Genomic DNA, 24695 nt, shown 5'->3' with positions numbered 1-24695 from the left:
CTGCACTCCAGAGCTCGGGGCAGTGGGGGGACGATGGAGGAGCACAGGCAGGCACTTTCTGTGGGGGAAGGGGATTCTGGGGCGGGGGCTGAGTAAGAGTGGGGGCCTCGCCCTCCCCACCCGGCAGGTGAGCCCCTGGACGGCCCCTCACACCGTCACACGTTGGCGGGGCTGTAGCACAGCAGGTGCAGCTGCAGGTTCTGGTCCCAGTGGCGCAGCAGCAGGAAGAGGCCCTGCGCCGCCGCCTTGAGCGCCACCAGGTTGAGGCCGTCGGGCAGGCGCTGGGCCCGCAGCCAGCTGTCCGCCTTGGCCGCCGCCAGCTCCCACTCGCCGAAGGCGGAGGCGCAGCGGTGCTCCAGCCAGGCCAGCGCCACCGCCGTGGCCCAGGTCCGGCCCCGCAGGTCGCTGCCAATGCCTCCCGGCCCTTCCGCGCCCTCCGAGGCCTCGGTGTCCGAGCCGCGCCCGCTGTCCACCTGGCCCGGCCCCTCGGAGCCCGAGCTGGGGGAGCGGCTGCAGGAGGCGGTGGCGCTGTCACCCTGGCCCGAGGGGCCCAGCAGCGCCCAGGGCGACGAGGCGGACGTGGGGCCGAGGCTGGCACGGTGCGCGGCGAAGGGCGAGGCGCGGCACAGGCGCTCCTGCGGGATGCTCACGGCGGCGCAGAAGGGCGCGTCCAGGCGGAAGCAGCCGGGCGCCTCCTGCAGGCGCACCTGAGGAGAGAGGAGGTGGGGGGAGGCGAGCTGAGCCGGCGCCGGGCCTGCCAGCGCCACCCTCCACCTCCCGAGTCCTCACCAGGGGCAGGTAGTCATGGCCCGCTGCGCCTTTGGCCTGCGGGCATCTGGGGCCATGCTGTGGGGGCAGGCCAGGAGAACCTCCCTCGGGGATCCCGGAAGCAAACTCAGGGGTGCCATCTTGTCCGGGACCCTGGCTGCCCTGCAGTCCTGGGGGGAACCAGTCAGGCGAAGGAGTCTCTGGGCACTGCCCCACCCCCACCGCTACCCCTGTCTGGCGTTTACCTTCAGAGGGGGCGGCTGCAGGCATAGGACCTGCGTCCCGACAGCCCTGAGAGGCGAGAGGGCTGCTGGGGGGCTCGGGCGGCTCTGCAGAGGCACAGGGGATAGAAGTGAGGCTGGTACCACGGTGAAAGGGAGCTCAGCTGCGGGGAAATGAGGTCGCCCACTGGGGAGGAGCCCTACCTGAGCTCCACACCTGCAGGGCCAAGGGTAGGACCTCCCTGGTGGCGGCATCCACAGCTACAGGGCAGGTGTAGCAGGAAGGGGCCAAGCTGACCTTACTGGTCTGCAGGGCCCGGAGGCAGGCCCTTCGGGCACGGCCTGTGAACACAAGGAGCGACACAGTGACCGACCAAAGCAGCCCAGCTCCGTAAAGGCTCACCCTCCCGGTCTACGAAGTGCAGTGCAGTCCTCAGTGCCGGGGCAGCTCAGACCCCAGCTCTGACAGGTGGTCAGGCTGAGCACACAGCAGAGCAAGACATTTAACCCTGGCCACCACCCCAAGGAAGCACTGGCCATGGTGCCTTTTCTATCTATTCATCACAGCTCTGTCTAGTAGAACTTTGTGGTGGAAATGTCCTAGACCTACCTGACCTGGCATGGTAGCCAATAGGCACATGTGACTGAAGTTTACGGAGTATCCAGTACAACTGAAATCTTGCTTTAGAGTATTGTGATTGGGCGGGGGTAGATAAAATGGTTATGCAAAGAAACTGATGCAAAGAGACTGAGTCCTAGGTCTAATCTACACTACCATAAGCCAGAGCTAATCAATGCTCCAGTAAAAAAACAAAAAGAACTGTGATAATCCTCTTAGATGGCCATGCTCATGGTACAGACATTGTGAGTCACTGCCAGATTGTGAATCTGGCTGTGTTAACTGCTAGGAAGTTTGTCAATCTGGAGTCCCATGCTCATAAGAGCACATGACAATGGCACATGTCTTCAATGGAGCCGCATTCCTCAGGCTCTCTTAATATCCCTTTCCCGGGAGTCGGGCGGTAGCGCAGCAGGTTAAGCGCATATGGTACAAAGTGCAAGGACCAGCATAAAGATCCCGGTTTGAGCCCCCGGATCCCCACCTGCAGGGGAGTCACTTCACAAGTGGTGAAGCAGGTCTGCAGGGGTCTGTCTTTCTCTCTCTACATCTCTGTCTTCCCCTCCTCTCTCCATTTCTTTCTGTCCTACCCAACAACAGTGACAACAGTAATAACTACAACAAGGGCAACAAAAGGGAAAAATAAATTTTAAAAATATATATCCCTTTCCCCACCACCATCCCTGTTTACTTTTATTTTCAGTGTGGCACCAGGGAATGAACCCACAGCCTGGTACATAGACAACATCACCCCTGAGAGATGTCCCAGGCCAGTTTTGTCATTATTTCTTAAAGAGTAGGAAGGGGGAGAGAGAAGAGATGCCACAGCACCACTTCACTGTGGAGCTACCCCTTGCCCCCAGCCCCTGAGCTGCCAGTGGTCCTCTCATATAGTACTGGGGTTTGAACCCAGGACCTCGCACATGGAGGGAATGCACTGTACTGGTGAGCTGTCTTTCTGACCCCTTGTTTTTCCTTATGAACAGAGAATTACCTCAAGTTGTGAGGTACAGAGAGACCAGACGTAAATAAAATGCTCCTACCCCACAGGCCCCCTCCAGGGCCCACCGGCCACTCACCCTGGTCAGCTGTTGCCTCACGTCCTTCCCTGACAGCAAGCTGCTCATTGTCCCGGACCACGGAGGCGGCTGCCAGCCGATGCAGTGCTTGGTCCCAAGCCCCTTCTCTCTCAGGGGATGTCAGAGGCGGCGGGCTATTATCCACAGGCCCCCACAGCGTCTCCAGCCCGATCCCCACCTCCCAGCAAAGGGGCTGCTCCCCACACAGTGCCCGGACCACCACATGGCAGCGCGGAGCCTGGGTGGGCTGGAGTGCTGCTGGGGGGGGCGGCTCCCCACCGACGCCCACAGCCGTGAACAAGAAGGGTGGCTCCAGCAGCATGTCCCAGTCCAAGGGGGCCGGGGAGAGCAGGTTTCCTGAGAAGAGGTGACAGCCAGGGCACAGTGCTTGACCCACCCAAGGCCTCTCCAGTACCAGAACCCAGCTCTCCAGCTGGCCCTTTCTTACCTGAGTCATCCAGACCTGGGCCCAGCAGCTGCCCCGTCTCATCTGGGGCTGCACCTAGAGAGGGGGTCCGGGGGCGACCAGGGGCTGGGTTCACCCTCCCCGCGGGGGATGAGAGACTCCGGCCAGCCAGAGCAGCTCTGCAGTGCCGGCCCATTACCTGAGTGCTCAGAGCCTCTGCCTGAGGAGAGGAGCAGAAGTAGGGCCCAGGGGTCAGGAAAACAGCGGCCTGAGTGCGCAGACACACACACACACCCCACGTGCGCCTTTGTCTAAAGTTTTACGTGTGCGGCCCCCTTCCCTGTGACCACTCACTCTGCACCACAATTTCCACTTACAGCTGTTGCTTACCTACTGTGTGTGTGACTTAGAAAATTGTGAGATAATGGGGGTGTAAATCCATATGGTTCCCGCCATCAGAGCTGTGTCCCATCCCTTCCATTGGAAACTGCAGTAGTTCTTCCAAGGTCACTGTTATGGGCTGACTCTATAAATATGTATATACCCCCACCCCCATTTTTTCAATGGTCCTGCCTTCACTTCCTTTCTTTTTTTCTTTTAAACTTTATTTTTTATTTTCTTTTTCCCTTTGTTGCCTTTGTTTATCATCGTTTTTATTGTTGTTGTTATTGCTGTCGTTGTTGGATAGGACAGAGAGAAATGGAGAGAGGAGGGGAAGACAGAGAGGAGGAAAGAAAGATAGACACCTGTGAAGTGACTCCGCCTGTGAAGTGACTCCCTTGCAGGTGGGGAGCCAGGGGCTTGAACTGGGATCCTTAAGCTGGTCTTTGCGCTTCTCACCACTTGCGTGCGCTTAAACGGATACACCACCACCCGGCTCCCCTGCACTTCCTTTTTAAGTCATCCCTACACCTATTACTACTTGCAGATATTTTTCCTCCTTTCCTCTTTCTCGGGTGAGAGGAACAGTGCCTGGATTCCTCTAGTAGTTTCCAGATTTGCTCTCCTTGCAGTGATGGTATAAAAACGAGATTCTTGATGACAAACACTTCAGATCCTGGTGGGATGGGGGTACAGAGCCTTCAAGTCATCTTACCTATGCTCATCTGCTCTTTCTTGTTCACACTTTCTCCCTCCTTACCTGGCTGACGCCTTAGTTTTGCAGGCAGGGCTCTGACATCCCTGACTGTCTCAGAAAAGGTTAGTCACCCTGACTCCGAACCTCCATCACCCCATGTCCCTGTGCACACACACTATAGGTTTACCCGCTGCTGTCTTCAGCCAGACCCAATAGTACCTACCATACCATTCGCGGCGGACCACAGATGCCAGCTGCAAATGAGTTGGATAGGTATGGGCTGACTCACCTTGATTGGAGCCAGCGGTGGGGGTGGCAGGGGCAAGGGACAGGAGCGGGAGCCTGCAGCTTCTCCCCAGGCCAGGTTGCGGCATCCCTGCTGAGAAGGGGGTTCCGGGAGGCCGCTGCCCTCAGGAGAGCCAGGGCCTTGGGAGCCAGGGGACTCGCTGCTGCCCATGGAGCCCGGGCCTGGCTCAGGGCTGGCAGAGCAGTGTGTGAGCACGTACTGCTCCCGGATGTAGGAAGACTGGAAGATTCGACGCCATATGGCTGTGTCGGAGGAGGGGTTGGGCCCTGGGTCCGTGGCTGGGTCTGTGAGGGCGTCAGTACCTGCCACGAGGCACAACATGAAACCCAGCCCGGGCCTGTCCCACTGCCCACCCTTTCCCCAGGGCCACACATATGCCCCGGGCACTCACTCTGTGAGTCCCCCGCAGCCCACCGGCTAGACAGTTCTGCTGAGAGATTGCCTGTTCCCGGTGGCTCAGAGGTGCCAGTGGGCTCTGTGCCAGGGCTGGTGGCAGATGGTGGCTCCTCTGGGGATGGGAACACAGAGCCACCCAGGCTCTGCCAGCCAGGTTCTTGGCCCTAGAGAGGGACAGTCATGGGGGGGTGGGGGGAAGCAGACTGTAGTGAGACCACTCTCCAAACAGCATGTGAGATGGCCCCCACAGGAAAGTTAGCATATAGTATAATGGTTATACAAAGAGACTCTCATGTCTGAGGCTCCGAAGCCCCAGGTTCAATCTCCTGCACCACCATAAACCAGAGCTGAGCAGTGCTCTGGTTTTAAAAGAAAAAAAGGAGGGGCTGGGTGGTGGCGCACCTGGTTGAGCGCACAGGTTACAGTGCACAAGGATCCAGGTTCGAGCCCCCAGACCCTACCTGCAGAGAGACAGCTTCATAAGTGGTGAAGCAGAGCTACAGGTGTCGCTCTGTCTCTTTATCTTCCCCTTCCCTCTCGGATTCTGGCTGTCTCTATCCAACAAATAAAGATAATAAATGTAAAAAGAAAAAAAGATAATAATTTAAAAAAGAAAATAAAAGAAAGTTAGCCAGCCAGAGATAAAAGGCCAGCACTAAGCAAGGAGGAAGCAGAGACCCTGCCCACAGGGGTCACAGACCTGCTGTGGGGAGCCTTCCAACAGCCAGGCAAGGAGGTAAACTCCATGACAGCCGTGCAGAAAAGGCACATTGGGTGAGGCATTGGCCACTCAGCCATGAAGTCCCAGGTTCCATCCCTGACACAGTGACGCTCTGGCTTTCTCTCTCCCTTCTCTCATAAAAAAAAAAAAAATTAAATCAAGAAACAAAAACAAACAAGGGGCTGGGTAGTGGCCCACCAGGAACAATGCACACATTGCCGTGTGCAAGGACCCAAGGTCAAGCCTCTGCTCTGTACCCACATTCCTCTCTACCCAATGAATTAAAAGAGGGAGGCAGGCAGTAGTGCACCAAGTTAAACGCACACATTACATTGTACCAGGACTGGGGTTCAAGCCCCTGGCCCCACCTGCAGGAGGAAAGCTTCTCAAGTGGTGAAGTAGGGCTACAGGTGTCTCTCTGTCTCTATCCAATAATAATTTTTTCTTTTATGTTTTGCCACATTGACTGGTGGCTTTTTTTTTTTTTTTTTTTTGCCTCCAGGGTTATTGCTGGGGCTTGGTGCCTGCACCACGAATCCACTGCTCCTGGAGGCCAGTTTTTCCCTTTTGTTACCCTGGTTGTTTTACCATTGTTGTGGTTATCATTATCGTTGTTATTGATGCCGTTGTTGTTGGATAGGACAGAGAGGAATGGAGAGAGGAGGGAAAGACAGAGATGGGGAGAGAAAGATAGACCTACTGCAGACCTACTTCACTGCCTGTGAAGCGACTCCCTTGCAGGTGGGGAGCCGGAGGCTCGAACCGGGATCCTTCCACCGGTCCTTGCGCTTTGTGCCACGTGCACTTAACCCACTGCACTACTGCCAGAGCTGCCCCCCCCAATAAAAAATTTTTAAAAGATTTTATATACTAATGAGGAAGATAGGAGGAGAGAAAGGACCAGACATCACTCTGGTACATGTGCTTCCAGGGGCTGAACTCCAGACCTCATGCTTGAGAGTCTAATACTTTATCCAACCCTCCACCTCCTGGACCACCACTAATAATTTTTTTTATTTAAATAAAGAAAAAGGGGAGTCAGGCGGTAGTGCATCAGGTTAAGTGCATGTGGTGCAAAGCACAAGGACCGGTGTAAGGATCCTGGTTCGAGCCCCTGGCTCCCCACCTGCAGGGGAGTCGCTTCACAGATGGTGAAGCAGGTCTGCAGGTGTCTATCTTTCTCTCTCCCTCTCTGTCTTCCCCTCCTCTCTCCATTTCTCTCTGTCTTATCCAACAACAATAACATCAATAACTACAACAATAAAACAACAAGGCAAACAAAAGGGAATAAATATTTATTTTAAGAAAAAAAAGAAGGAAAAAGTAGCAGCCAAGGGGCAGCACAGTAGATAGTGAGTGTTGATTCTCAAGCATGAGGTCTCTAGTTCAATCCCTGGCATCACAGGTACCAGAGTGATGCTCTAGTTCTCTCTCATAGATTAAAAATAAAATAAAAGGGATTCGATAGCGCAAACGGTTAATCGCACATGGCACAAAGTGCAAGGACCGGCATAAGGATCCCAGGTCAAGCCCCCAGCTCCCCACCTGTAGGGGAGTCGCTTCACAAGTAGTGAAGCAGGTCTGCAGGTGTCTATCTTTCTCTCCCCCTGTCTTTCCTTCCTCTCGAGTTCTCTCTGTCTTATCCAACAACAACAATAACTACAGCAACAATAAAAAACAACAAGGGCAACAAAAGGGAAAATAAATAAATACAAAAAAATAAAAAGTAAATAAAACTAAAACAAAAAAACTGGTACCTTGAGCCAGCCAACTGGCTCACTTCGATAGTGCACTGCTTTGTCACGTGTGCAGCTCAGGCTGGAGTAAGGCCCCTATCAGAATGAGGGAAGCTTCGGTGCTCTGGTCTCTCTCTCTTTCTCTCTCTGTCTCTCTCTGTCTCTTTCTGTCTCTCTCTCTCTCTTTATTCCTCTCTCTCTCCTCTTTCCCAAAGGAGAAATATTTTTAAAAAAGGTACATTACACAGCTCTCCTGATCAAAGGGGAGAGCTCATGTAAGGCTCATCCAGAGAGTCTATCCTTGTTGAGCACACATTACAATGTGCAAGGACCCAGGTTTGGACTCTTGGTCCCCACCATGAGTGGTGAAGCAGTGCTGCAGGTGTCTCTATCTATCTCCCCTTCTCCCTCAATTTCTATATCTTTTTTAATTTTTCAAAACATTTTTATTTATTTATTTTCCCTTTTGTTGCCCTTGTTTTTTATTGTTGTTGTAGTTATTATTATTATTGTTGTTGTTGGAAAGGACAGAGAGAAATGGAGAGAGGAGGGGAAGGCTGTGAAGCGACTCCCCTGCAGGTGGGGAGCTGGGAGCTTAACCCAGAATCTTGAGCTTCGCGCCACCTGTGCTTAAGCAGCTGCACTACCACCTGACTCCCTCAATTTATTTCTTTTTTAAAAATATTTATTTATTTATTGCCTTTTGTTGCTCTTGTTGTTTTATTATTGTTGTTATTGATGTTGTCGTTGTTGGATAGGACAGAGAGAAATGGAGAGAGATGGGGAAGACAGAGAGGGGGAGAGAAAGACACCTGCAGACCTGCTTCACCGCCTGTGAAGCGACTCCCCTGCAGGTGGAGAGCTGGAGGCTTGAACCGGGATCCTTCCACCAGTCCTTGCACTTTGCACCAAGTGCGTTTGACCTGTTGCGCTACTGCCCGACTCCCAATTTCTTTTCTTTTTTTTTTTTAATATTTATTTTATTTATTCCCTTTTGTTGCCCTTGTTGTTTTATTGTTGTAGTTATTATTGTTGTTGTCGTTGTTGGATAGGACAGAGAGAAATGGAGAGAGGAGGGGAAGACAGAGAAGGGGAGAGAAAGATAGACACCTGCAGACCTGCTTCACCGCCTGTGAAGTGACTGCCCTGCAGGTGGGGAGCCGGGGTTCGAACCGGGATCCTTATGCCGGTCCTTGTGCTTTGCGCCACCTGCGCTTAACCCTCTTCGCTACAGCCCGACTCCCTCTTTTTTTTTTAAGAAAAAAAAATATTTAATTTTCTTTTCTACCTCCAGAGTTATCGCTGGGGCTTGGTGCCTGCACTATGAATCCACTGCTCCTGGAGGCCATTTTCTTCATTTTGTTGTCTTTGTTGTTATTGTTGTTGTTGCCATTGCTGTTGTTATTGTTGGATAGGACAGAGAGAGATGAAGAGAGGAGAGAAAGACAGAGAGGGGGAGAGAGATAGACACCAGCAGACCTGCTTCACCACTTGTGAATTGACCTCCTTGCAGGTGGGGAGCAGGGGCTTGACCCAGGATCCTTATGCCGGCCCTTGAGCTTTGCACCATGTATGCTTAACTTGCCCCCCTCTCAATTTCTCTATACTCAAAATAAATCAATAAAAATATGAATAAATAATATTTTTAAGTTTTAAAGAGAGTGCTAGGCACAGGGTGTGAAAGTGTTGGGGGCTTCACCCCTTCGGACCCCCCCCCCCAGCCCAGGCCTACCCCTGGGGTGCGGGCCCGGAAGCTGTCCACCCTGAAGAGGGCGCAGTAGCCGAGCAGCTGGTCCCCGGGGTAGAGAGCTGGGATCTCACGGGGCGTCAACAGCGCCTCCACCCCATCCGGCACAAACCAGTCCACGGAGACATCAGTGAGCGCGGGCTCCAGGGCCTTCCGCAGGGCCTGTACCAGCTGGGTGGAGGTGTGAGGGGGACACAGGAGGGAATGTGGGTCACACGGCTGAGGGCAGGGGACAGGTGCCCCTCTCCTGATGCCAACTGCCCGCGCCCTGGTGAGGGGGCAAATGCTAGGGCTTGACTGCTTTGTCTCCTGGCCTGAGCAGCCTGGGGGGAGGGGGAAGGGAAGAAAAGCAGGAGGAGGAAGAAGAGGAGGAGGAAGAGGAGTGGATCCGGAGGAAGATGAGGAGAAGGGCAGCTTTCTAGTGAGAGTGGCTTAGTCCCAGGACAAAACCCAGAGCCAGGTTTGGGGGTTCAGAAGTTATTCCCCTCCCACCTTTGGTTTCCTATGGGTGCCCACCGCAGCCTGGCCTCCCCCTCCAACACCGGCTCTCAGGAGAAGGGGGTGGGGTATGGGGTCCGTTTCTGAAAGTCAGTATAAGGTGGAGAAGGGCACACAGGCACGGGGACAGGCTCACCATGGGCTGCAGCCTCTCCCCAGGCCTCAGGAAGTAGGCCTGCCCCCTGCTCAGGGCAGCCAGGCTCCGAAGCAGCTGGTGACCACCGGGCCCCAGGCCGAAGGAGAAGCACCTGCAGAGGGCGGCTGTGACCTTCAGGAGGTTTAGTGGGTGGGGAGATCCCTCCCAGGCTCCTGCCTACCCCTCACCTGGCAGCCCCCGGGTACCCCCGCAGGAGCTCCAGCGTGTGGTGGGTGCTGGCGGCTGTGGGCTTGGCGGCGGTGAGCAGGAAGAGCTGCCGGGGGTGAGCCCTGCGCAGTGGCTGCCCCAGCGCCCAGCCCAGCGCCGCCTGCACGTCGGGGGCCCCGGGCGCTGCCCGCAGCGTCTCCAGGTGCCGGCACACCTGCCGCACCGTATCCTGTGGGGAGAGGCCCAGAATGGGGAGCTGCAGACTGGGGTGGGGGCAGCGGAGGGGAGTCCAGGGTCCCTCCGGTCCGTCTAAGAGGGACACTCACGTCCCCGCACGGCCGGCTCTCCGGGAATAGGGCCTGCACCGACGATGCGCAGAAGGTGGCCATGTTGACCAGAGTCTGCTGCGGGACTGACTTCATCGCCAGCACCACGGCATCCTGGAGGGCAGGATGGGGACAAAGGGCGGTGAGAGCAGCCCCTCTGCTCCGCACCCCCAAACTCCCCCATGCACGGGAGCCCCACAGGCCTTGTGCTCTGCGCCAGCGCCGTCCAGCAGGAAAAGGAGCTCGCGGGTGGCCGTGCCCGGGGGTCCCCGCGGGGCGCTCAGGTCCGGGCAGAAACTCAGCACCAGCACCGGGTTCAGCAGGATGTCCTTGTGGAAGCGGCGCTGCAGGAACCACACCTGCCCGCCAGGGGGCGTCACCCCTGGCAGGCTGCCCACACACAGTACCCAGGCCCGGCCTTTCAGCCCAATGCACCCCCAGGCACACCTTTCAGGAGTCCTTAGAATAAAGACCCACAACAAGGGCAACAAAAGGGAAAATAAGTAAATTTAAAAAATTAAAAAAAAAAAGAATAAAGGCCCAGAGTTGGGTGGTGGCACACATGTAGCATGCGCCAGGAGCCAGGTTCAAGCCCTCAGTCCCCACCTGCAGAGGGGAAGCTTCTAGGGTGGTGGAACAGTGCTGCAGGTGTGCGTGCGTGCGTGCGTGCGTGCGTGTGTGTATCTTACCCTCCCACCTTTTTCTTTCTCTTTTTAAAAAATATTTTTATTTATATATTTATTATTGGATAGAGAAAAAAAATCAAGAGGGGAGGGGGAAATAGAGAAGGAAAGAGACAGAGAGACAACTGCAGTCCTACCTCACCACTTGTGAAGCTTTCCCCCCTGCAGGTGGGGACCGGTGGCTTGAACCTGGGTCCTTGTGTACTGTAATGTGTATGCTTAACCAGGTGTGCCACCGCCTGGACCCCCGCTTTTCTCTATCAAAAAAAAAAAAAGAAGTTAACCCCATAAGCAGGGGATTTGTCCTGTGTGTGGTAAGCCCCAGTGGGGCAGTAATTCTGATGAGTAGCTGGGAGGGCGGTGGATTCAGTGCGCCAGGTCCTGCATTCGGTCCCTAACCTCGCATGTCAGTGGGCTGCTCTGGTTCCGGTTCTCCTCTCCTCCTCGTCCTCTCTCATATACATCAGGTTTTTGTTTTTTTTCTGGGTTTTTTTGGTGTTTTTTTTTTTTTTTTTTTTTTGCCACCAGAGCCATCTCTAGGGCTTTGTGCCAATACTATGAATCCACTGCTAGAGGCCTTTTTAAAAAAAATGTTTATATTTGTTTTTCCCTTTTTGTTGCCCTTGTTGGCCATTTTTTAATTTCTTCTTTTTTGTCCAAAATTTTTATTATAACAGAGGCAAATGGGACAGACAGAGAAGAAGGGGAGACAGGGAGAGAGAAAGAGACAGCTGCAGACCTGCTTCATCATTTATGAAGCACCCCCCCCCAGGTGAGGAGCAGGGCCCAAACCTGGGTCCTTGTGCTTGCTGACATGTGCACTTAACCTGATGCACCACTGCCTGGCCCCCTTCAAATTATTTTAAGTTTTAAAAGCTGTTTGTTTGTTTGTTTTGTTTTTTTTCCCAGAGCACTACTCAGCTCTGGCTCATGGTGGTGTTGGGGATTGAACCCAAGACCTCAGAGCCTCAGGCATGAGATTCTGTTAGCATAACTATTATGCTACTTCCCCCACACAAAGTCTTTATTTTTAAATAATTTTTTACATTTATTTTCCCTTTTGTTGCCCTTTTTTTTATTATCGTTGTTGTAGTTATTGATGTCATCGTTGTTGGATAGGACAGAGAGAAATGGAGAGAGGAGGGGAAGACAGAGAGAGGGGGAGAGAAAGATAGACACCTGCAGACCTGCTTCACCGCTTGTGAAGCAACTCCCCTGCACGTGGGGAGCCAGGGCTCGAACCAGAATCCTTCCACAGGTCCTTGCGCTTTGTGCCACATGCGCTTAACCCACTGCGCTACCGCTGCCTCCCTTAAGTCTATTTTTAATCAATTAAAAAAGAATAAAGGTCAAGGCAGAGCAGGTGGCTGTCCTCTGCCTACATCACTCTGGGATCTGTCCCAGGGGACTCAAGTGTGCCGGCCCTGCTGTGACAGTGCTCCTAACACTCTGGGTGAAGACAGCAGATCCAAGGGACCCTGCACCCTCACACCCCCACACCCCACACCAGCCTGCATACCAGCCCTCTAGATGGAAGGCAGCTAGCAGGGAGGGCTACCTTACCTGCCGGTCCCCGTCCCTGTCTCTTCGCTGCATCCTCTGGAAGTCGCGGCGGGCCCTCACCTGGGCTTCATAGGCTGCTGAGCTCAGACTGCCGGCCTCCAACATCAGGTGTGGCCGGTGGGGCTCTGGAGAGCAGGTGACACAGCCGGCTCAGAGGAGTCCGGGTCTCTGGAATGGAAGCACTCAGCCCACAACCCAGGGAGGAGCTTGCAGTTCACCTCCAGCCCCCCAGCCAGGCCCACCCTCAGGGGTGACTCTATTCATCTGCATTGGGGCCCAGAAACCTAAAAAAAGGTTTGTGTGGGGGCTGGGGAAATAGCATGGTGATTATGCAAAAGACTTATATACCTGAGGCTCCTTGGTCTCAAGGTGCTTGGTTCATTCCCCAGCACCACCATAAGGCAGAACTGAGCAGTGTTCTGGTCTCTCTTTCTCTGTCTCCCCTCTCTCTTTCTATTTAAAATAAATAAATAATTTACCAGAGGGAAAAATAAAGGTGTGTGTGTGGGGGGGGAACATTCTAAGTGATCAGGTGGTAGCATACTCTATTGAGAGCACACTACCATGAAAAAGGACCTGGGTTCGAGCCCCTGGTCCCCAACTGCAGAGGGGAAGCTGCACAGCAGTGATACAGTACTGCAGCCCCGCCCCCTTTTACCAGAGCACTGCTCAGCTCTGGCTTATGGTGGTGCAGGAGATTGAACCTGGGACTCTGGAGCCTCAGGCATGAGCATCTCTTTGCATAACCATTATGCTCTCTACCCCCACCCCTGCAGGTCTCTCTCTTTCTCTCTGTCTCCCCCCACTAACTAATCTTTCTCTCTCAATGTATGTCTCTACCCAAGAGAGAAAGGAAGAAAGGAAGGAAGGAATCAAGCAAGCAAGCTAGCCGCCAGGAGCGGTGGATTCCTCAAGAAGGTGCTGAGACCCACTGATAACACTGGTGGCAATTTAAAAAAAATACAGGGCTGCGGAGTAATGGCTATGCAAACAGACTTTCCTATCCGAGTCTCTGAGGTCTCAGGTTCAACCCCCCATACCACCATAAGCCAGAGCTGAACAGTGCTCTGCTAAAACACACATACACGGGGAGTCGGACAGTAGCGCAGCAGGTTAAGCACATGTGGCGCAAAGTGCAAGGACCGCCATAAGGATCCCAGTTCAAGCTCCCGGCTCCCCACCTGCAGGGGAGTTGCTTCACAAATGATGAAGCAGGTCTGCAGGTGTCTATCTTTCTCTCCCCCTCTGTCTTCCCCTCCTCTCTCCATTTCTCTCTGTCCTATCCAACAACGATGGCAATAAGAATAACTACAACTATAAAACAAGGGCAACAAAAAAGGGAATAAATAAATAAATATTAAAGCACACACACACACAGACAATAACAATAAAATGCTTCAGGACCACATCCTGTGGGTGGTCCCAAAGCAGGCTGAGCTGGCCAGCACATGTCTCCCTCTCACCACTGGGGTACAACAGGATCTCCAAGGCCCGGTCACAGTGGTGGCCCTCTGCCAGCGTGACACAGATGGTGGCTGCTGAGCTGGCGTGAGGGGGTGCGTCCGCCCGCAAAGCATGAGAGGGGCTCTCCAGGCCTGGGGGGTCCAGAGGCAAAGGGGGGGTGAAGGTCCGCACCCAGAGCACAAATGTCACTTCCCCCAGGACAGCAGGGCTAGTGCCTCAGAGCTCAGCCTACAGGGTTGGGTACCTGGGGGGGGGGACGGTGCTAGCTGATGCCAGGGTTCAATGCCCAGCTGTTTCTGGCTGATCAGAGTTAGCCATCAGCTGGTGCTGCCGTTGCACCCCCCCCACCTCCTGGCATGACTCATCTCACTGTAGGTGTCCCCCTCCCCAGGATGGACAAAATAAACTATTAGATGATAGATGGGGGGGGGTGGGCAGGCGTTTACTCTCACAGCCCTCACAGCTGAGACTGGGAGGTGTGAAGGTTTAGGTTCCAGATTTCTTTTTGCCCTTATTCCTGGGGTGGCTACAGTGGGCAGGCACCCACCTGCTAGCAGGCACGGCCCAGTCACCAGCATCTCAAAGGAGAAGGTGTAGGGGGCAGGGCAGTGGGCAGGGCCTGAGAACACATCTTGGGGGGCTGCAGGCTCCTCTGGGGCCTGTGGGTGCTCCTGAGGGCTGCTCACCCCAAAGCAGCTGGTGGGGCTGGAAGAGAGTGTGAGGAGGATGCTGGGCGTGTCGCCATGCCAAGGCCCCTCGCTCTCTGGAAGATTCCCCACCCCACACCAGGCTCCCCGCCAAGGCCCCCCCCCACACCCGCACTAGACCCAGAGAAGCCAAGAGAGGGACAGAGAGAATCACCATAGGCCCAACCTGTCGTCACAGAGCCCCGGAGGCCTGGGGGGACCTGGCGGGCCAGGCAGGGCCAGCGGGGTGAGCACAGAAGGCAGAGCCACACACAGCACCCCGTCGGGCCTGGCGGGCAGCTCCCGGCTGCTGCGCAGGGTCACAGTCACAGTGCCGGCCGCAGCGATGAGGCCGGTGGGCACCACCAGGGCCGAGCGGGCCTGTGCCAGGTCCAAGACGAGGTGACCTGTGGGCAAGGGGGCTCAGAGGGGCTGGCAGCCGGGGGTGGGGCGCAGAGTGCAGACAGTGATGGGCAGGTACCCAGCAAGGCAGCTGGGGCTGCATGTGGACACATGCTGTTTGTATTGGGGGCACGGGGGTGGGCAGGAGGTGAGCGGAGACAGTGGAAAGCAGGCTGGTGGGACGGGATCTGCCTGCCACCAGGAAAGTGAGCTGTACTGCAGTGCTGACAGAGGGCTGGGGGGGGGGGGGGATAAGGATGGGACACTTGATCACACTGTCTGTCACCCAGGGCCTAGGAAGCCAGGTCTTCTGCCCCTCTCATCCACCCCTGCCCCATCCTTTGGTTTCTATGTGTGTGATTTTAATATTGAGTTACAAAATTCTAAGATAATAGGGGCAAATTCCACACTGTTCCCACCACCAGAATTTTGTGTCCCATCCCCTCTCTCCATTGGAAACTGTAGTAGCTGTCCCAAGGTACAGATGCTGTCTGACTTAATATCTATCATTATCTATTTAGACCTACATTTTTCCACCCATTTTTATGGCCCTACCTTTTCTTCCTTTCTTTCCCCCCACATATATATGATTAATGGTTTACAGTAAATACAGTTGCTGGCATATGTATAAAATTTCTCGGTTTTCTGCAAAACATTCTCACTCCCAGCATTGGTCCTCCTCTACCATCGTGGACCAGAGTCCCTTCCCAGAGTCCTTCACTTAGGTGCACACAAGCTCATCATCTGACTGGGACCACTGGGTTTCAGGTGGTTGCTGGACTTTTTCTGGGGGCACCCCCACCACAGAAGGAAAAATGGCCAGGTGTACACAGTCACAGGACCAAGTTTCAGTCCTCCCTCACCTCACTTCCCTGAAATAATCATTCATCTACTCTTCTGAGAAATGCTTTTTGAGTAGGTAAAGGCAAGGAAAAGATAGCAGGAGAGGCAAAAGGAAAATACGAAGGAAGAAAGAGACTTCCACCCCTCTTCCTAGTTGCCTGAGGCCTGGGGACAGTCTGATACTGTGGAGAGAATATTGGTTAGAGAAAATATTGGTTTTTAATTTTTTATATATGTATTTATTTATTTTCCCTTTTGTTGCCCTTGTTGTTTTTTATTGTTGTAGTTATTGTTGTAGTTATTGTTGTTGTTGTTGGATAGGACAGAGAGAAATGGAGGGGGGGAAGACAGAGAGGGGGAGAGAAAGATAGACACCTGCAGACCTGCTTCACTGCCTGTAAAGCGACTCCCCTGCAAGTGGGGAGCTGGGGGCTTGAACCAGGATCCTTAAGCCAGTCCGTGCACTTCGTGTCACCGTAGGCTTATCCCGCTGCGCTACTGCCCGACTCCCATTGGTCAGGTTTTAGTCTCTGTTGTGACTTCTACTTTTGCTCCCTGGCTACTCTTGTATTCATGGGCCTCAGTTTCCTCATCCACAGAATGTGGGTTCAGGGGACCCAGTTGAATATACATGTTACCATGTGCAAGGAGCCCAGTTCAAGCCTCTGCTCCTCACCTGCAAGCGGGAAGCTTCACTATCAGTGAAACAGGTCTGCAAGTGTCTACCTTTCTCTCTATCTCCCCTACCCTCTCAATTTTTCTCTGCCCTGACAAATAAAATAAAAGGGGAGAGGGAGAGTGGCTGCCAGAAATGCAGAGTTCATAGTGCTGGCACTGAGCCTGAGACAACCCCTGGTGGCAAGAGAAAGAAAAAAAAAAAAAAGAATGGGAGGTTCATTCATGAGTGCAAAGCATCCAATACAGGAAGCAAATACTATTGTTCCCCACCACTTTTAAAGGGGGGAAGGAAGGGCTACAGATGCAGCATAATGATTCTGCAAAAAGTCTTTCATGTCTGAGGCAATGAGGTCCCAGGTTCAATCCACAGCTCCACATAAGCAAGGGCTGAGCAGTGCTCTGGTCTCTGTCTCTCTTTAAAGTAAAATAAATAAAATATTTTAAAAGGGGGGGACACCTACATTTGCATTCATCTTCTCTGGACTCAAAGGAGGTCGAGTCAGGCGACTGGACTTTGTCAGCTGAGAACTTATTACAGATAGGAGGGAGGCTTTTATTATACTTCAACCCTACAGCTTTTAACCCTTCCTTAGCCTCATCTCTGCCGGCTGTCCCTTTAACTCTCCTCCCCATCACCCTTCCTCTCTGTCAGATGCTGCTTTCACTTCTTTCTGGAACATTCTTGGGGACTCAGCCTATAGCTCACTGGGGCCTCTCACTACGTGCAGGGCTGGTGCTAGTTTCAGCGCCAATGGGTTCTGTCCCTCTTTTTACACACATGGCCCCAAGTGCAGGAAATCAGGGTATGTGCAAATAACCATAAGAATATGGATCTGTGTACATCTATGTTCCTAGCAGCACAATTTGTAATAGTCAAAACCTGGAAGCACCCCAGGTGTCCAACAACAGATAAGTGGCTAAGTTGTGGTCTATATTCATAGTGGAATACTACTCAGCTATTAAAAATGGTGATTTCACTTTCTTCACCCCATCTTGGATGAAGCTTGAAGGAATCATGTTCAGTGAGATAAGTCAGAAACAGAAGGATGGGGGAGACTTCCGGAGGCAGAGCTACGAGCAGCAGATCGCTTTCTCTCCTCTCCTCTCCTCTCCCGGATCAACTAGGAATACCAAAGGAGACCACCCGGACCGAAACAAGACAGGACTAGAATGACCACAGAAACCCAGTAAATCACCCGTGAGTACAAACATGCGTGGCTGGTGACAGAGAGGAGAGAGGGGCCTAAGGAGAGATTAAGTGACTGCTAAAAGTTCGACAGTTTGTCAGTGGAGACACCACCTCCAGTCTGCTCCACCAACAAGGGGACAGCTGAAGGGAGGAAAGGACTCCCCAGAGACTCACCAAGTACAACTCTGAGTCTCCATTGCTACTACCCTCAGAATCTGGAGCAGCAACAGGGAGGGACACCAGGGCACAGAGATCTAACCGGGAAACTCAGGAGAAGACCTATACCTCGGTGGCATAGCTGAAGGGCTGTGAAAGTCTCTTTGCATAACCACTGGATTATCTCTGCCACACCCTGCTTTATCTCTTGGTCAGGAGTCATTGATTAAGCCAAGAAGCCTATTGATAGTTTAAAAGCCCTCAGGCTGCCATAGCCTACAGGGGAAAAAAAAAAAAAAGGCTTTTACACCAACTCCAACTCAGGGATTGAAAAACCTCTTAACTTATATAAAATGGTTAAAACAACAAGAAAAAATAATGGAGACTCGAACCAGGACAAGAGTCCAGCTAAAAGTCCTCCAGAGGGCAAAGCACAAAACAACGAGTTCAACATCCAAACATTAGCTAAGGAAATAATAACAGGAGTGAGTAAAGAATTTGAAAAAATTGTAATCAGAACTGCAGGAACAACAAATGAGAATATGGAAGAAAATTCTAATTATCTCATGGTTATTAGAGAGCTGAAAGCTGAAATTGCTGAGCTAAGAAGGCAACTAGCTGAACAAGCTAAAACAGTATCAGAGCAGGGCAACAAAATAGATGAACTCCAGAAAGCAGTAGAGGGCAGAGAGAATAGAATCAATGAGGCTGAAGACAGAATTAGCAAGATTGAGGATGAATTAGAGACAACTAAAGAAGAAGTAAGAGATCTCAAAAAGAGATTAAGAGATGCTGAAAACAACAACAGAGTCCTATGGGATGACTTCAAAAGAAACAATATACGCATTATTGGCTTACCAGAGGAAGAAAGAGAAGGGGAGGAAGAAAGCGTTCTCCAGGCCATAATAGCTGAAAATTTCTCTAGTCTAGACAACACCAAAGACATAAAGATTCAAGAAGCCCAGAGGGTCCCAAACAGAATTAACCCAGACCTAAAGACACCAAGACATGTCATACTTAGATTGGAAAGGAATAAGGATAAAGAAAGGATCCTCAAGGCTGCAAGAGAAAAACAAAGAGTCACCTACAAAGGAAAACCCATAAGATTAGCAGCAGACTTCTCCATACAAACACTACAGGCCAGAAGAGAATGGCAAGATATCTATCGAGTGCTCAATGAGAAAGGCTTTCAGCCAAGAATACTATATCCTGCTAGACTGTCATTCAGACTAGATGGAAGCATCAAAACCTTCTCAGACAAGCAACAGTTGAAGGAAGCAACCATCACCAAGCCTGCCTTGAAAGAAGTTCTGAAAGGTTTCCTATAAACAACCAGACCACCACAAATAGAACATATATCAAAACACTCTAAAACTCTACAAGAATGGCATTAAAATATCTTCAATCTTTGATATCAATAAATGTGAATGGCCTGAATTCACCTATTAAAAGACACAGAGTAGGAAGATGGATCAGAAAACACAACCCAACAATATGTTGTCTACAGGAAACTCACCTAACGCAACAAGACAAACACAGACTTAAAGTGAAAGGATGGAAAACTATCATTCAAGCCAATGGCCCACAAAAAAAGGGCAGGAACAGCTATTCTCATATCTGACATGATAGACTTTAAAATACATAAGATTAAAAAAGATAGGAATGGACACTACTTAATGCTCAGAGGATCAGTCAATCAAGAGGACTTAACAATTATTAATATCTATGCACCCAATGAGAAGCCATCTAAATACATCAAACTTCTACTGAAAGAGCTACAGCAATATATTAACAGTAACACAATCATAGTAGGGGACTTCAACACCCCACTATCTCAACTTGACAGATCATCCAGGAAGAAAATCAGTAAAGACATAAGGGAGCTAAATGAAGAGATAGATAACCTAGAACTATTGGACATTTTCAGAGTCATTCAGAGCAAGTTGTGGTATATATACACAATGGAATACTACTCAGCTGTAAAAAATGGTGACTTCACCGTTTTCAGCCGATCTTGGATGGACCTTGAAAAAATCATGTTGAGTGAAATAAGTCAGAAACAGAAGGATGAATATGGGATGATCTCACTCTCAGGCCGAAGTTGAAAAACAAGATTAGAAAAGAAAACACAAGTCGAACCTGAAATGGAATTGGAGTATTACACCAAAGCAAAAGACTCTGGGGTGGATGGGTGGGTGGGGAGAATACAGGTCCATGAAAAATGATGAATGAAATAGTGGGGGTTTTATTGCTAAATGGGAATCTGGGGAATGTTATGCATGTAAAAAAAAAAAAAAAAGAAGTAGAAACGCAAAGCAGAAATTGACTGAGTTTGGAGTATGGCACCAAAGTAAGAAAGCAGAAGTATACTAGAGTTTGCAGTGAGTACCTCCCTAATACTTCTTCTCCACTTTTCCAAGCTTTGGGTCCATGATTGCTCAACAATTTGTTTGGCTTTGTATGTTAACTCTCTTTTCAGTCACCAGGTTCCAGGTATCATCAGGATGCCGGCCAGACTTCCCTGGATTGAAGACACCACCAATGTGTCCTGGAGCTCAGCTTCCCCAGAGACCCATCCTACTAGGGAAAGAGAGAGGCAGACTGGGAGTATGGACCGACCAGTCAACGCCCATGTTCAGCGAGGAAGCAATTACAGAAGCCAGACCTTCTACCTTCTGCAACCCTCAATGACCCTGGGTCCATGCTCCCAGAGGGATAGAGAATGGGAAAGCTATTGGGGGAGGGGGTGGGATATGGAGATTGGGCGGTGGGAATTGTGTGGAGTTGTACCCCTCCTACCCTATGGTTTTGTTAATTAATCCTTTCTTAAATTAAAAAAAAAAAGAATAAAATATTAAACAAACAAAAAAAAGAAACAGAAGGATGAATATGGGATAATCTCACTCAAAGGCAGAAGTTGAAAAACAAGATCAGAGGGGGGAAACACTAAGCAGAACTGGGACTGGAGTTGGTGTATTGCATCAAAGTAAAAGACTGGGGGTGGAGGGAAGACAGCATAAAGGTTATGCAGAGACTCTCGAGCCTGAGGCTCCAAAGTCCCAGGTTCAATCCCCCACACCACCATAAGCCAGAACTGAGCAGTGCTCTGGTAAAAAAAAAAAAAAAAAAAAAAAAACTCTGGAATGAGGGATGTGTGGTGGAGGGTTCAGGTCCGGAAACAGGATGGCAGAAGAGGGCCTAGTGGGGGCTGTACTGTTATGTGGAAAACTGGGAAATGTTATGCATGTACAACCTGTTGTATTTTACTGTTTACTGTAAATCATTAATCCCCCAACTAAAAAATAAAAAGCATATGGAGCAGGTCACACGTGTGGGCTGCCACCCCTCCCCGCACGCACCCGGACTTGGGGGGAGGGAGGTGAAACCCCCGCAGGGAGGAGCGCAATACGGTCGCGTCCTCCAGCAACTGGCGGCCGCCCGCCGGTGCCCAGAATGGAAGGACTCACCCTGCGCACAGCGGCGGGGCGTCGGCGCCCCCAGGCCCGGGCCCAGAGCGCGGCAGCAGGCGGCCTGCTGGCGGCGCCGGCTCTGCAGCTGGAAGGAGACGCGCCGGCCCGCAGCCTCCGCCTCAAAGCCCGACACCACCTCTGCCTCGGCCAGCGGATACACGAACACCCCTGCGGGGCGAGGGGCTCAGCGCGGGGGCGGCCTCGGTCTGCGCCCGCACACAGATGCCCCGGCCCGCTCCCCGCGCCCCAACCCAGCTCCCCCCTCCTAGCTAGCACCCCACAGTCCGCGCACCTAGCTCCCCCTGTCCCCGGCTTGCATCCCGCGTCCACACCCGGCGCCCTGCACTCTGTCCCCCACCCCTGGCCCACACCCCACAACCCGCCCCTGGCCCGCGCCGGCACCCGCACAGCACATCCTCACCCCCGCACCTCGCGCCCTGCACTTTGTTTCCCACACCTGCATCCGCACCCAGCTCCCGGTCCCCGGTCCGCACCCCGCCGGGCCCGCGCTCACCGTCCACTGGCTGCGGCTGCGGGTTGTGATAGGTGAGGCGGGCGCGCAGACTGAGGCAGGGCCCGTTGGCGCAGGCCCGCACCCAGGAGTCGGTGAGGGGCAGCGGCGTCCAGCTGGAGGGGCAGTACAGGCCGGGCATGGCGCCGGGGTGCTCGGCGACCGGGTGGGGGCGACTCGGGGCGCGCCGCGTGCAACCCTGCTGGGATCCACGAACCCGCTACCCGGGTGCCGACCTGCAGGGGGAGCCAACCGGGAGGGGGGGGGAACCCCGTTACCTGGGCGCCTGGCTCTCCTGGCTCCCAGCAGAACTGGGACCCGGGGTTAATGAGTAACCGCGCCCCCTGCGCGGGGAGGGGGCACAGCTGTTCGTTCCACCGCCCGCGCCGCAGACCCCGGGCCCTACGTGCGGCCCCCGCACCCCAGCTGCTGCCCTCAACCTTAGGCGGCCGGGAGGCCCCAAGCTGAGCCCTGCCCCGGGGACCCCGCCTACGGTTCCTGCAGCCCCCTCCCCCGCACCCCAGCTGCTGCCCGCCAGGTGCCCGCCCAACCTGCAGTCTCCGGGCTCCCCCACCCCCAACCTGTGGCCCCAGGCCCGCTACCACCACCTGCAGCCCCCAGGACTCCCCCGCCCATCTTCCCGGGGCTCCCCCCCGACTTGCGCCTCCCCAGGGATTCCCCCAACCTGCGGCCCCCGAGTTCCCCGCTCCACTTCCCCGGGGCTCAGGGCTCCCCCTACCTGCGCACCCCCCCCCCCGCGGCCGCCAGCTGTCGGAGGCGTGTGGAGCGAGCAGGGATGCTGGGGTGGGGCTCGGGTTTAAAGGGCGGGCACCCGGGGCGCTGCGGCCCTGCGGAGGTGCGCGGGGGCAGCAGGTTTCTGCGGGGGTCTCACCTGGGTTGCAGAGGGGGTCTGTACGGAGGTGTCGGCTGGGAAGCCCAAGGAGGGTCTCCGGGGACCGCCCTGCAGTCTGTCGCACCAGGAAGAGCCGGAAACCGGAGAGGGCGCTGCGGGCGGGGTCCAGGGTACCCCCAGCCCCGGGGCACCTGGCCTCACCGTGGCGTCCTCCTCCGAGTGTCCGGCACCGCGAGGGGTGCGGGTGGGTACGGTCGCCTGCGCCACCCGGTCGCCTCAGCCCCGCACCTGCTGGACTCTCCCGCCTCCCACCGCAGCGGCTCGGGGTCCTCCTGGGGCTTCTGCTTTGCTGGGCCCCGCCCCCCCCGGCCCAGAGCCCGCCCCGCCCCGCCCCGCCTCTTGGTCCAGCCAGACCGGCGCCGCAGTGCGGGGACCGCAGCCCCCAAGGGTGCGGGAGCCGAGGCTCCCAGGCCTGCCCCTGCAGGTGCTGCAGAGCCTCTCGGGCTGCCTGGAGCCGCCCTCCGCCTCCCCCAGCGCCCCCTTCCCCGCCAGCGCCTCCCTTAGAGCGGTAGCTTCCTGGACCCTGCAGGCACCTTGAGTCCCTGTGCCCGCTCACTCCAGAAGACTCTTCCTCTGTCCCAGCAGACAGGCTGCCAGCGCGGGGAGCCACCTCCCCCACGTCTTCTGGGGGTGGGAGAGACGTCCTCCCTGGCACCCTCAGTAGCTGCAGCCTTGGATGCCTCCTGCCACCCCCCATGGCTGTAGCCTTGAATGCCCCCTCCCTGGCACCCCCCAGTGTCCTGCAGCCTTGAACACCCCTCTCCCTGGCACCTCCAGTGTCCTGCAGTATTGGATGTCCCCCTTTCCTCCCACCACCCCCTCCTGGTCGCCCCACCAGGCAGCTGCCTCCCGCCCACGCTGCAGGCCCGGTGGCACCTGTCTTGTCTTGCCTGTCAGCCACCTCTTACTGGCAGCATTTACCTGTCTGGCTGTGTCACTCTGTCTCTCCAGCACCTGGGAGAGTAGGGGTGGGTGAGCTAGCTCACCTGGGAGGTTACCTGCAGTGCCAACCCCCCCCCCCCCCCCCGCCAGCCGGGTCCTACACACTGGGGGCTTCTCATGCTGAGCTGTCTCCCCTTTCTCCCTTGGCATCTGCCTTTTCTTCACCTGAAAAAATTGTCCAGGAGCAGTGAAGCCCCGGTGACTAAAGTAACAAACAAGGTCAAGAAAATGGATCAAACTTGTCCTGGGTGAGGCCTCTCCCAGGGCCCCACAGGAGAGCCTTAGTATGTGTGTGTGTGTGTGGGGGGGTGCCCCTGCTGGGGATAGGACAGCCAGCGGGGAGTGGAACAACCACCTACCCAGTCCTGTCCTTGTCACTGTGATGCGGCTAACCTCAGGGCATATGCCAAGCTTGGGGTCACTGTTAGGAGGCCTCATCTTCAGTCCTGAGGAGAACCAGGGTATGACAGTCTCTGTCAAAGGCAAGATTGCTGGCAGAAACTGAATTTATTTTCTTTTTAATTTTTATTAGTGATTTAATATTTATTTTTAATATCAAAAGATAACAGGGATATAATTTCACATTCCTTCCATTGGAAACTGCAATAGTTCTCCCACGATCACAGATATGGGTTGACTTCATATCTATCACTGTCTATCCAAATCTATATATATATGTTGTATGCTTTACATTGGGTAGTTCTCCCCCGCCAAGAGAATTGGATCAGTCCAGTTAGTTTCCCGGGCCTGCTTGGCCCCGCCCCAAGGAACCCCGCCAGAGTTTCAGAGTTGGAGAGTTGGAGAGTGGCAGAGTTCGAGAGTAAGAGAGAGTGTTTGCGCCAGAGACAGCAGAGTTCTGTTTGGTGATTAGTTTGGTTTAGTTTATGAATCATTGTTTCTGAATAAAGAAATACAGCTTCCCTGCCCAGCCGTGTGTCTCAGAGTCTCTGTTACCTGCCCGTGAAGCTAACCCGGCTGGAGCCTACGAA

The 24695-nt window shown here is 53.7% G+C and overlaps 1 protein-coding gene across 7 annotated transcripts; it reads right to left on the bottom strand.

Moving 5' to 3' along the window:
* Nucleotides 1–22: 22 nt before the first annotated feature.
* Nucleotides 23–23070, bottom strand: VWA5B2 (von Willebrand factor A domain containing 5B2). 7 transcript variants are annotated; one of them, XM_060172056.1, is made up of 20 exons: nucleotides 22744–23070; nucleotides 21855–22087; nucleotides 21338–21508; nucleotides 14778–15009; nucleotides 14464–14621; nucleotides 13916–14047; nucleotides 12453–12577; nucleotides 10410–10565; nucleotides 10207–10320; nucleotides 9901–10109; nucleotides 9713–9824; nucleotides 9064–9249; nucleotides 4870–5038; nucleotides 4461–4780; nucleotides 3136–3313; nucleotides 2688–3044; nucleotides 1194–1331; nucleotides 1014–1097; nucleotides 790–938; nucleotides 23–707 (listed from the first exon to the last, which is right to left on the bottom strand). In XM_060172056.1, exons 2-20 carry the CDS (start codon nucleotides 21991–21993, stop codon nucleotides 156–158), a joined length of 3681 nt encoding a protein of 1226 aa, XP_060028039.1. In that variant the 5' UTR covers nucleotides 21994–22087; nucleotides 22744–23070; the 3' UTR covers nucleotides 23–155. The 7 variants fall into 7 exon arrangements, with proteins under 7 accessions (XP_060028039.1, XP_060028037.1, XP_060028040.1 ...); XM_060172054.1 differs by having other exon boundaries at nucleotides 790–1097; XM_060172057.1 differs by lacking the exon at nucleotides 1014–1097.
* Between the last annotated feature and the right edge of the window lie 1625 nt (nucleotides 23071–24695).

The sequence above is a fragment of the Erinaceus europaeus genome, chromosome 14 (genome assembly GCF_950295315.1).
Source record: "Erinaceus europaeus chromosome 14, mEriEur2.1, whole genome shotgun sequence".
Taxonomy (NCBI): Eukaryota; Metazoa; Chordata; class Mammalia; order Eulipotyphla; family Erinaceidae; genus Erinaceus; species Erinaceus europaeus.
Note: the sequence above shows the minus strand (reverse complement) of the source record. Positions and strands in the feature narration are given on the sequence as shown.

Coding starts and splice junctions, on each gene's coding strand:
- VWA5B2 (XM_060172054.1), bottom strand. CDS start 21,993: ATGCCCGGCCTGTACTGCCCCTCCAGCTGGACGCCGCTGCCCCTCACC. Junction 4,781..4,869: donor GGCTGCGGGGGACTCACAGA/GTGAGTGCCCGG, acceptor GCCTCGTGGCAG/GTACTGACGCCCTCACAGAC. Junction 3,314..4,460: donor CACCGCTGGCTCCAATCAAG/GTGAGTCAGCCC, acceptor TCCTCTCCTCAG/GCAGAGGCTCTGAGCACTCA.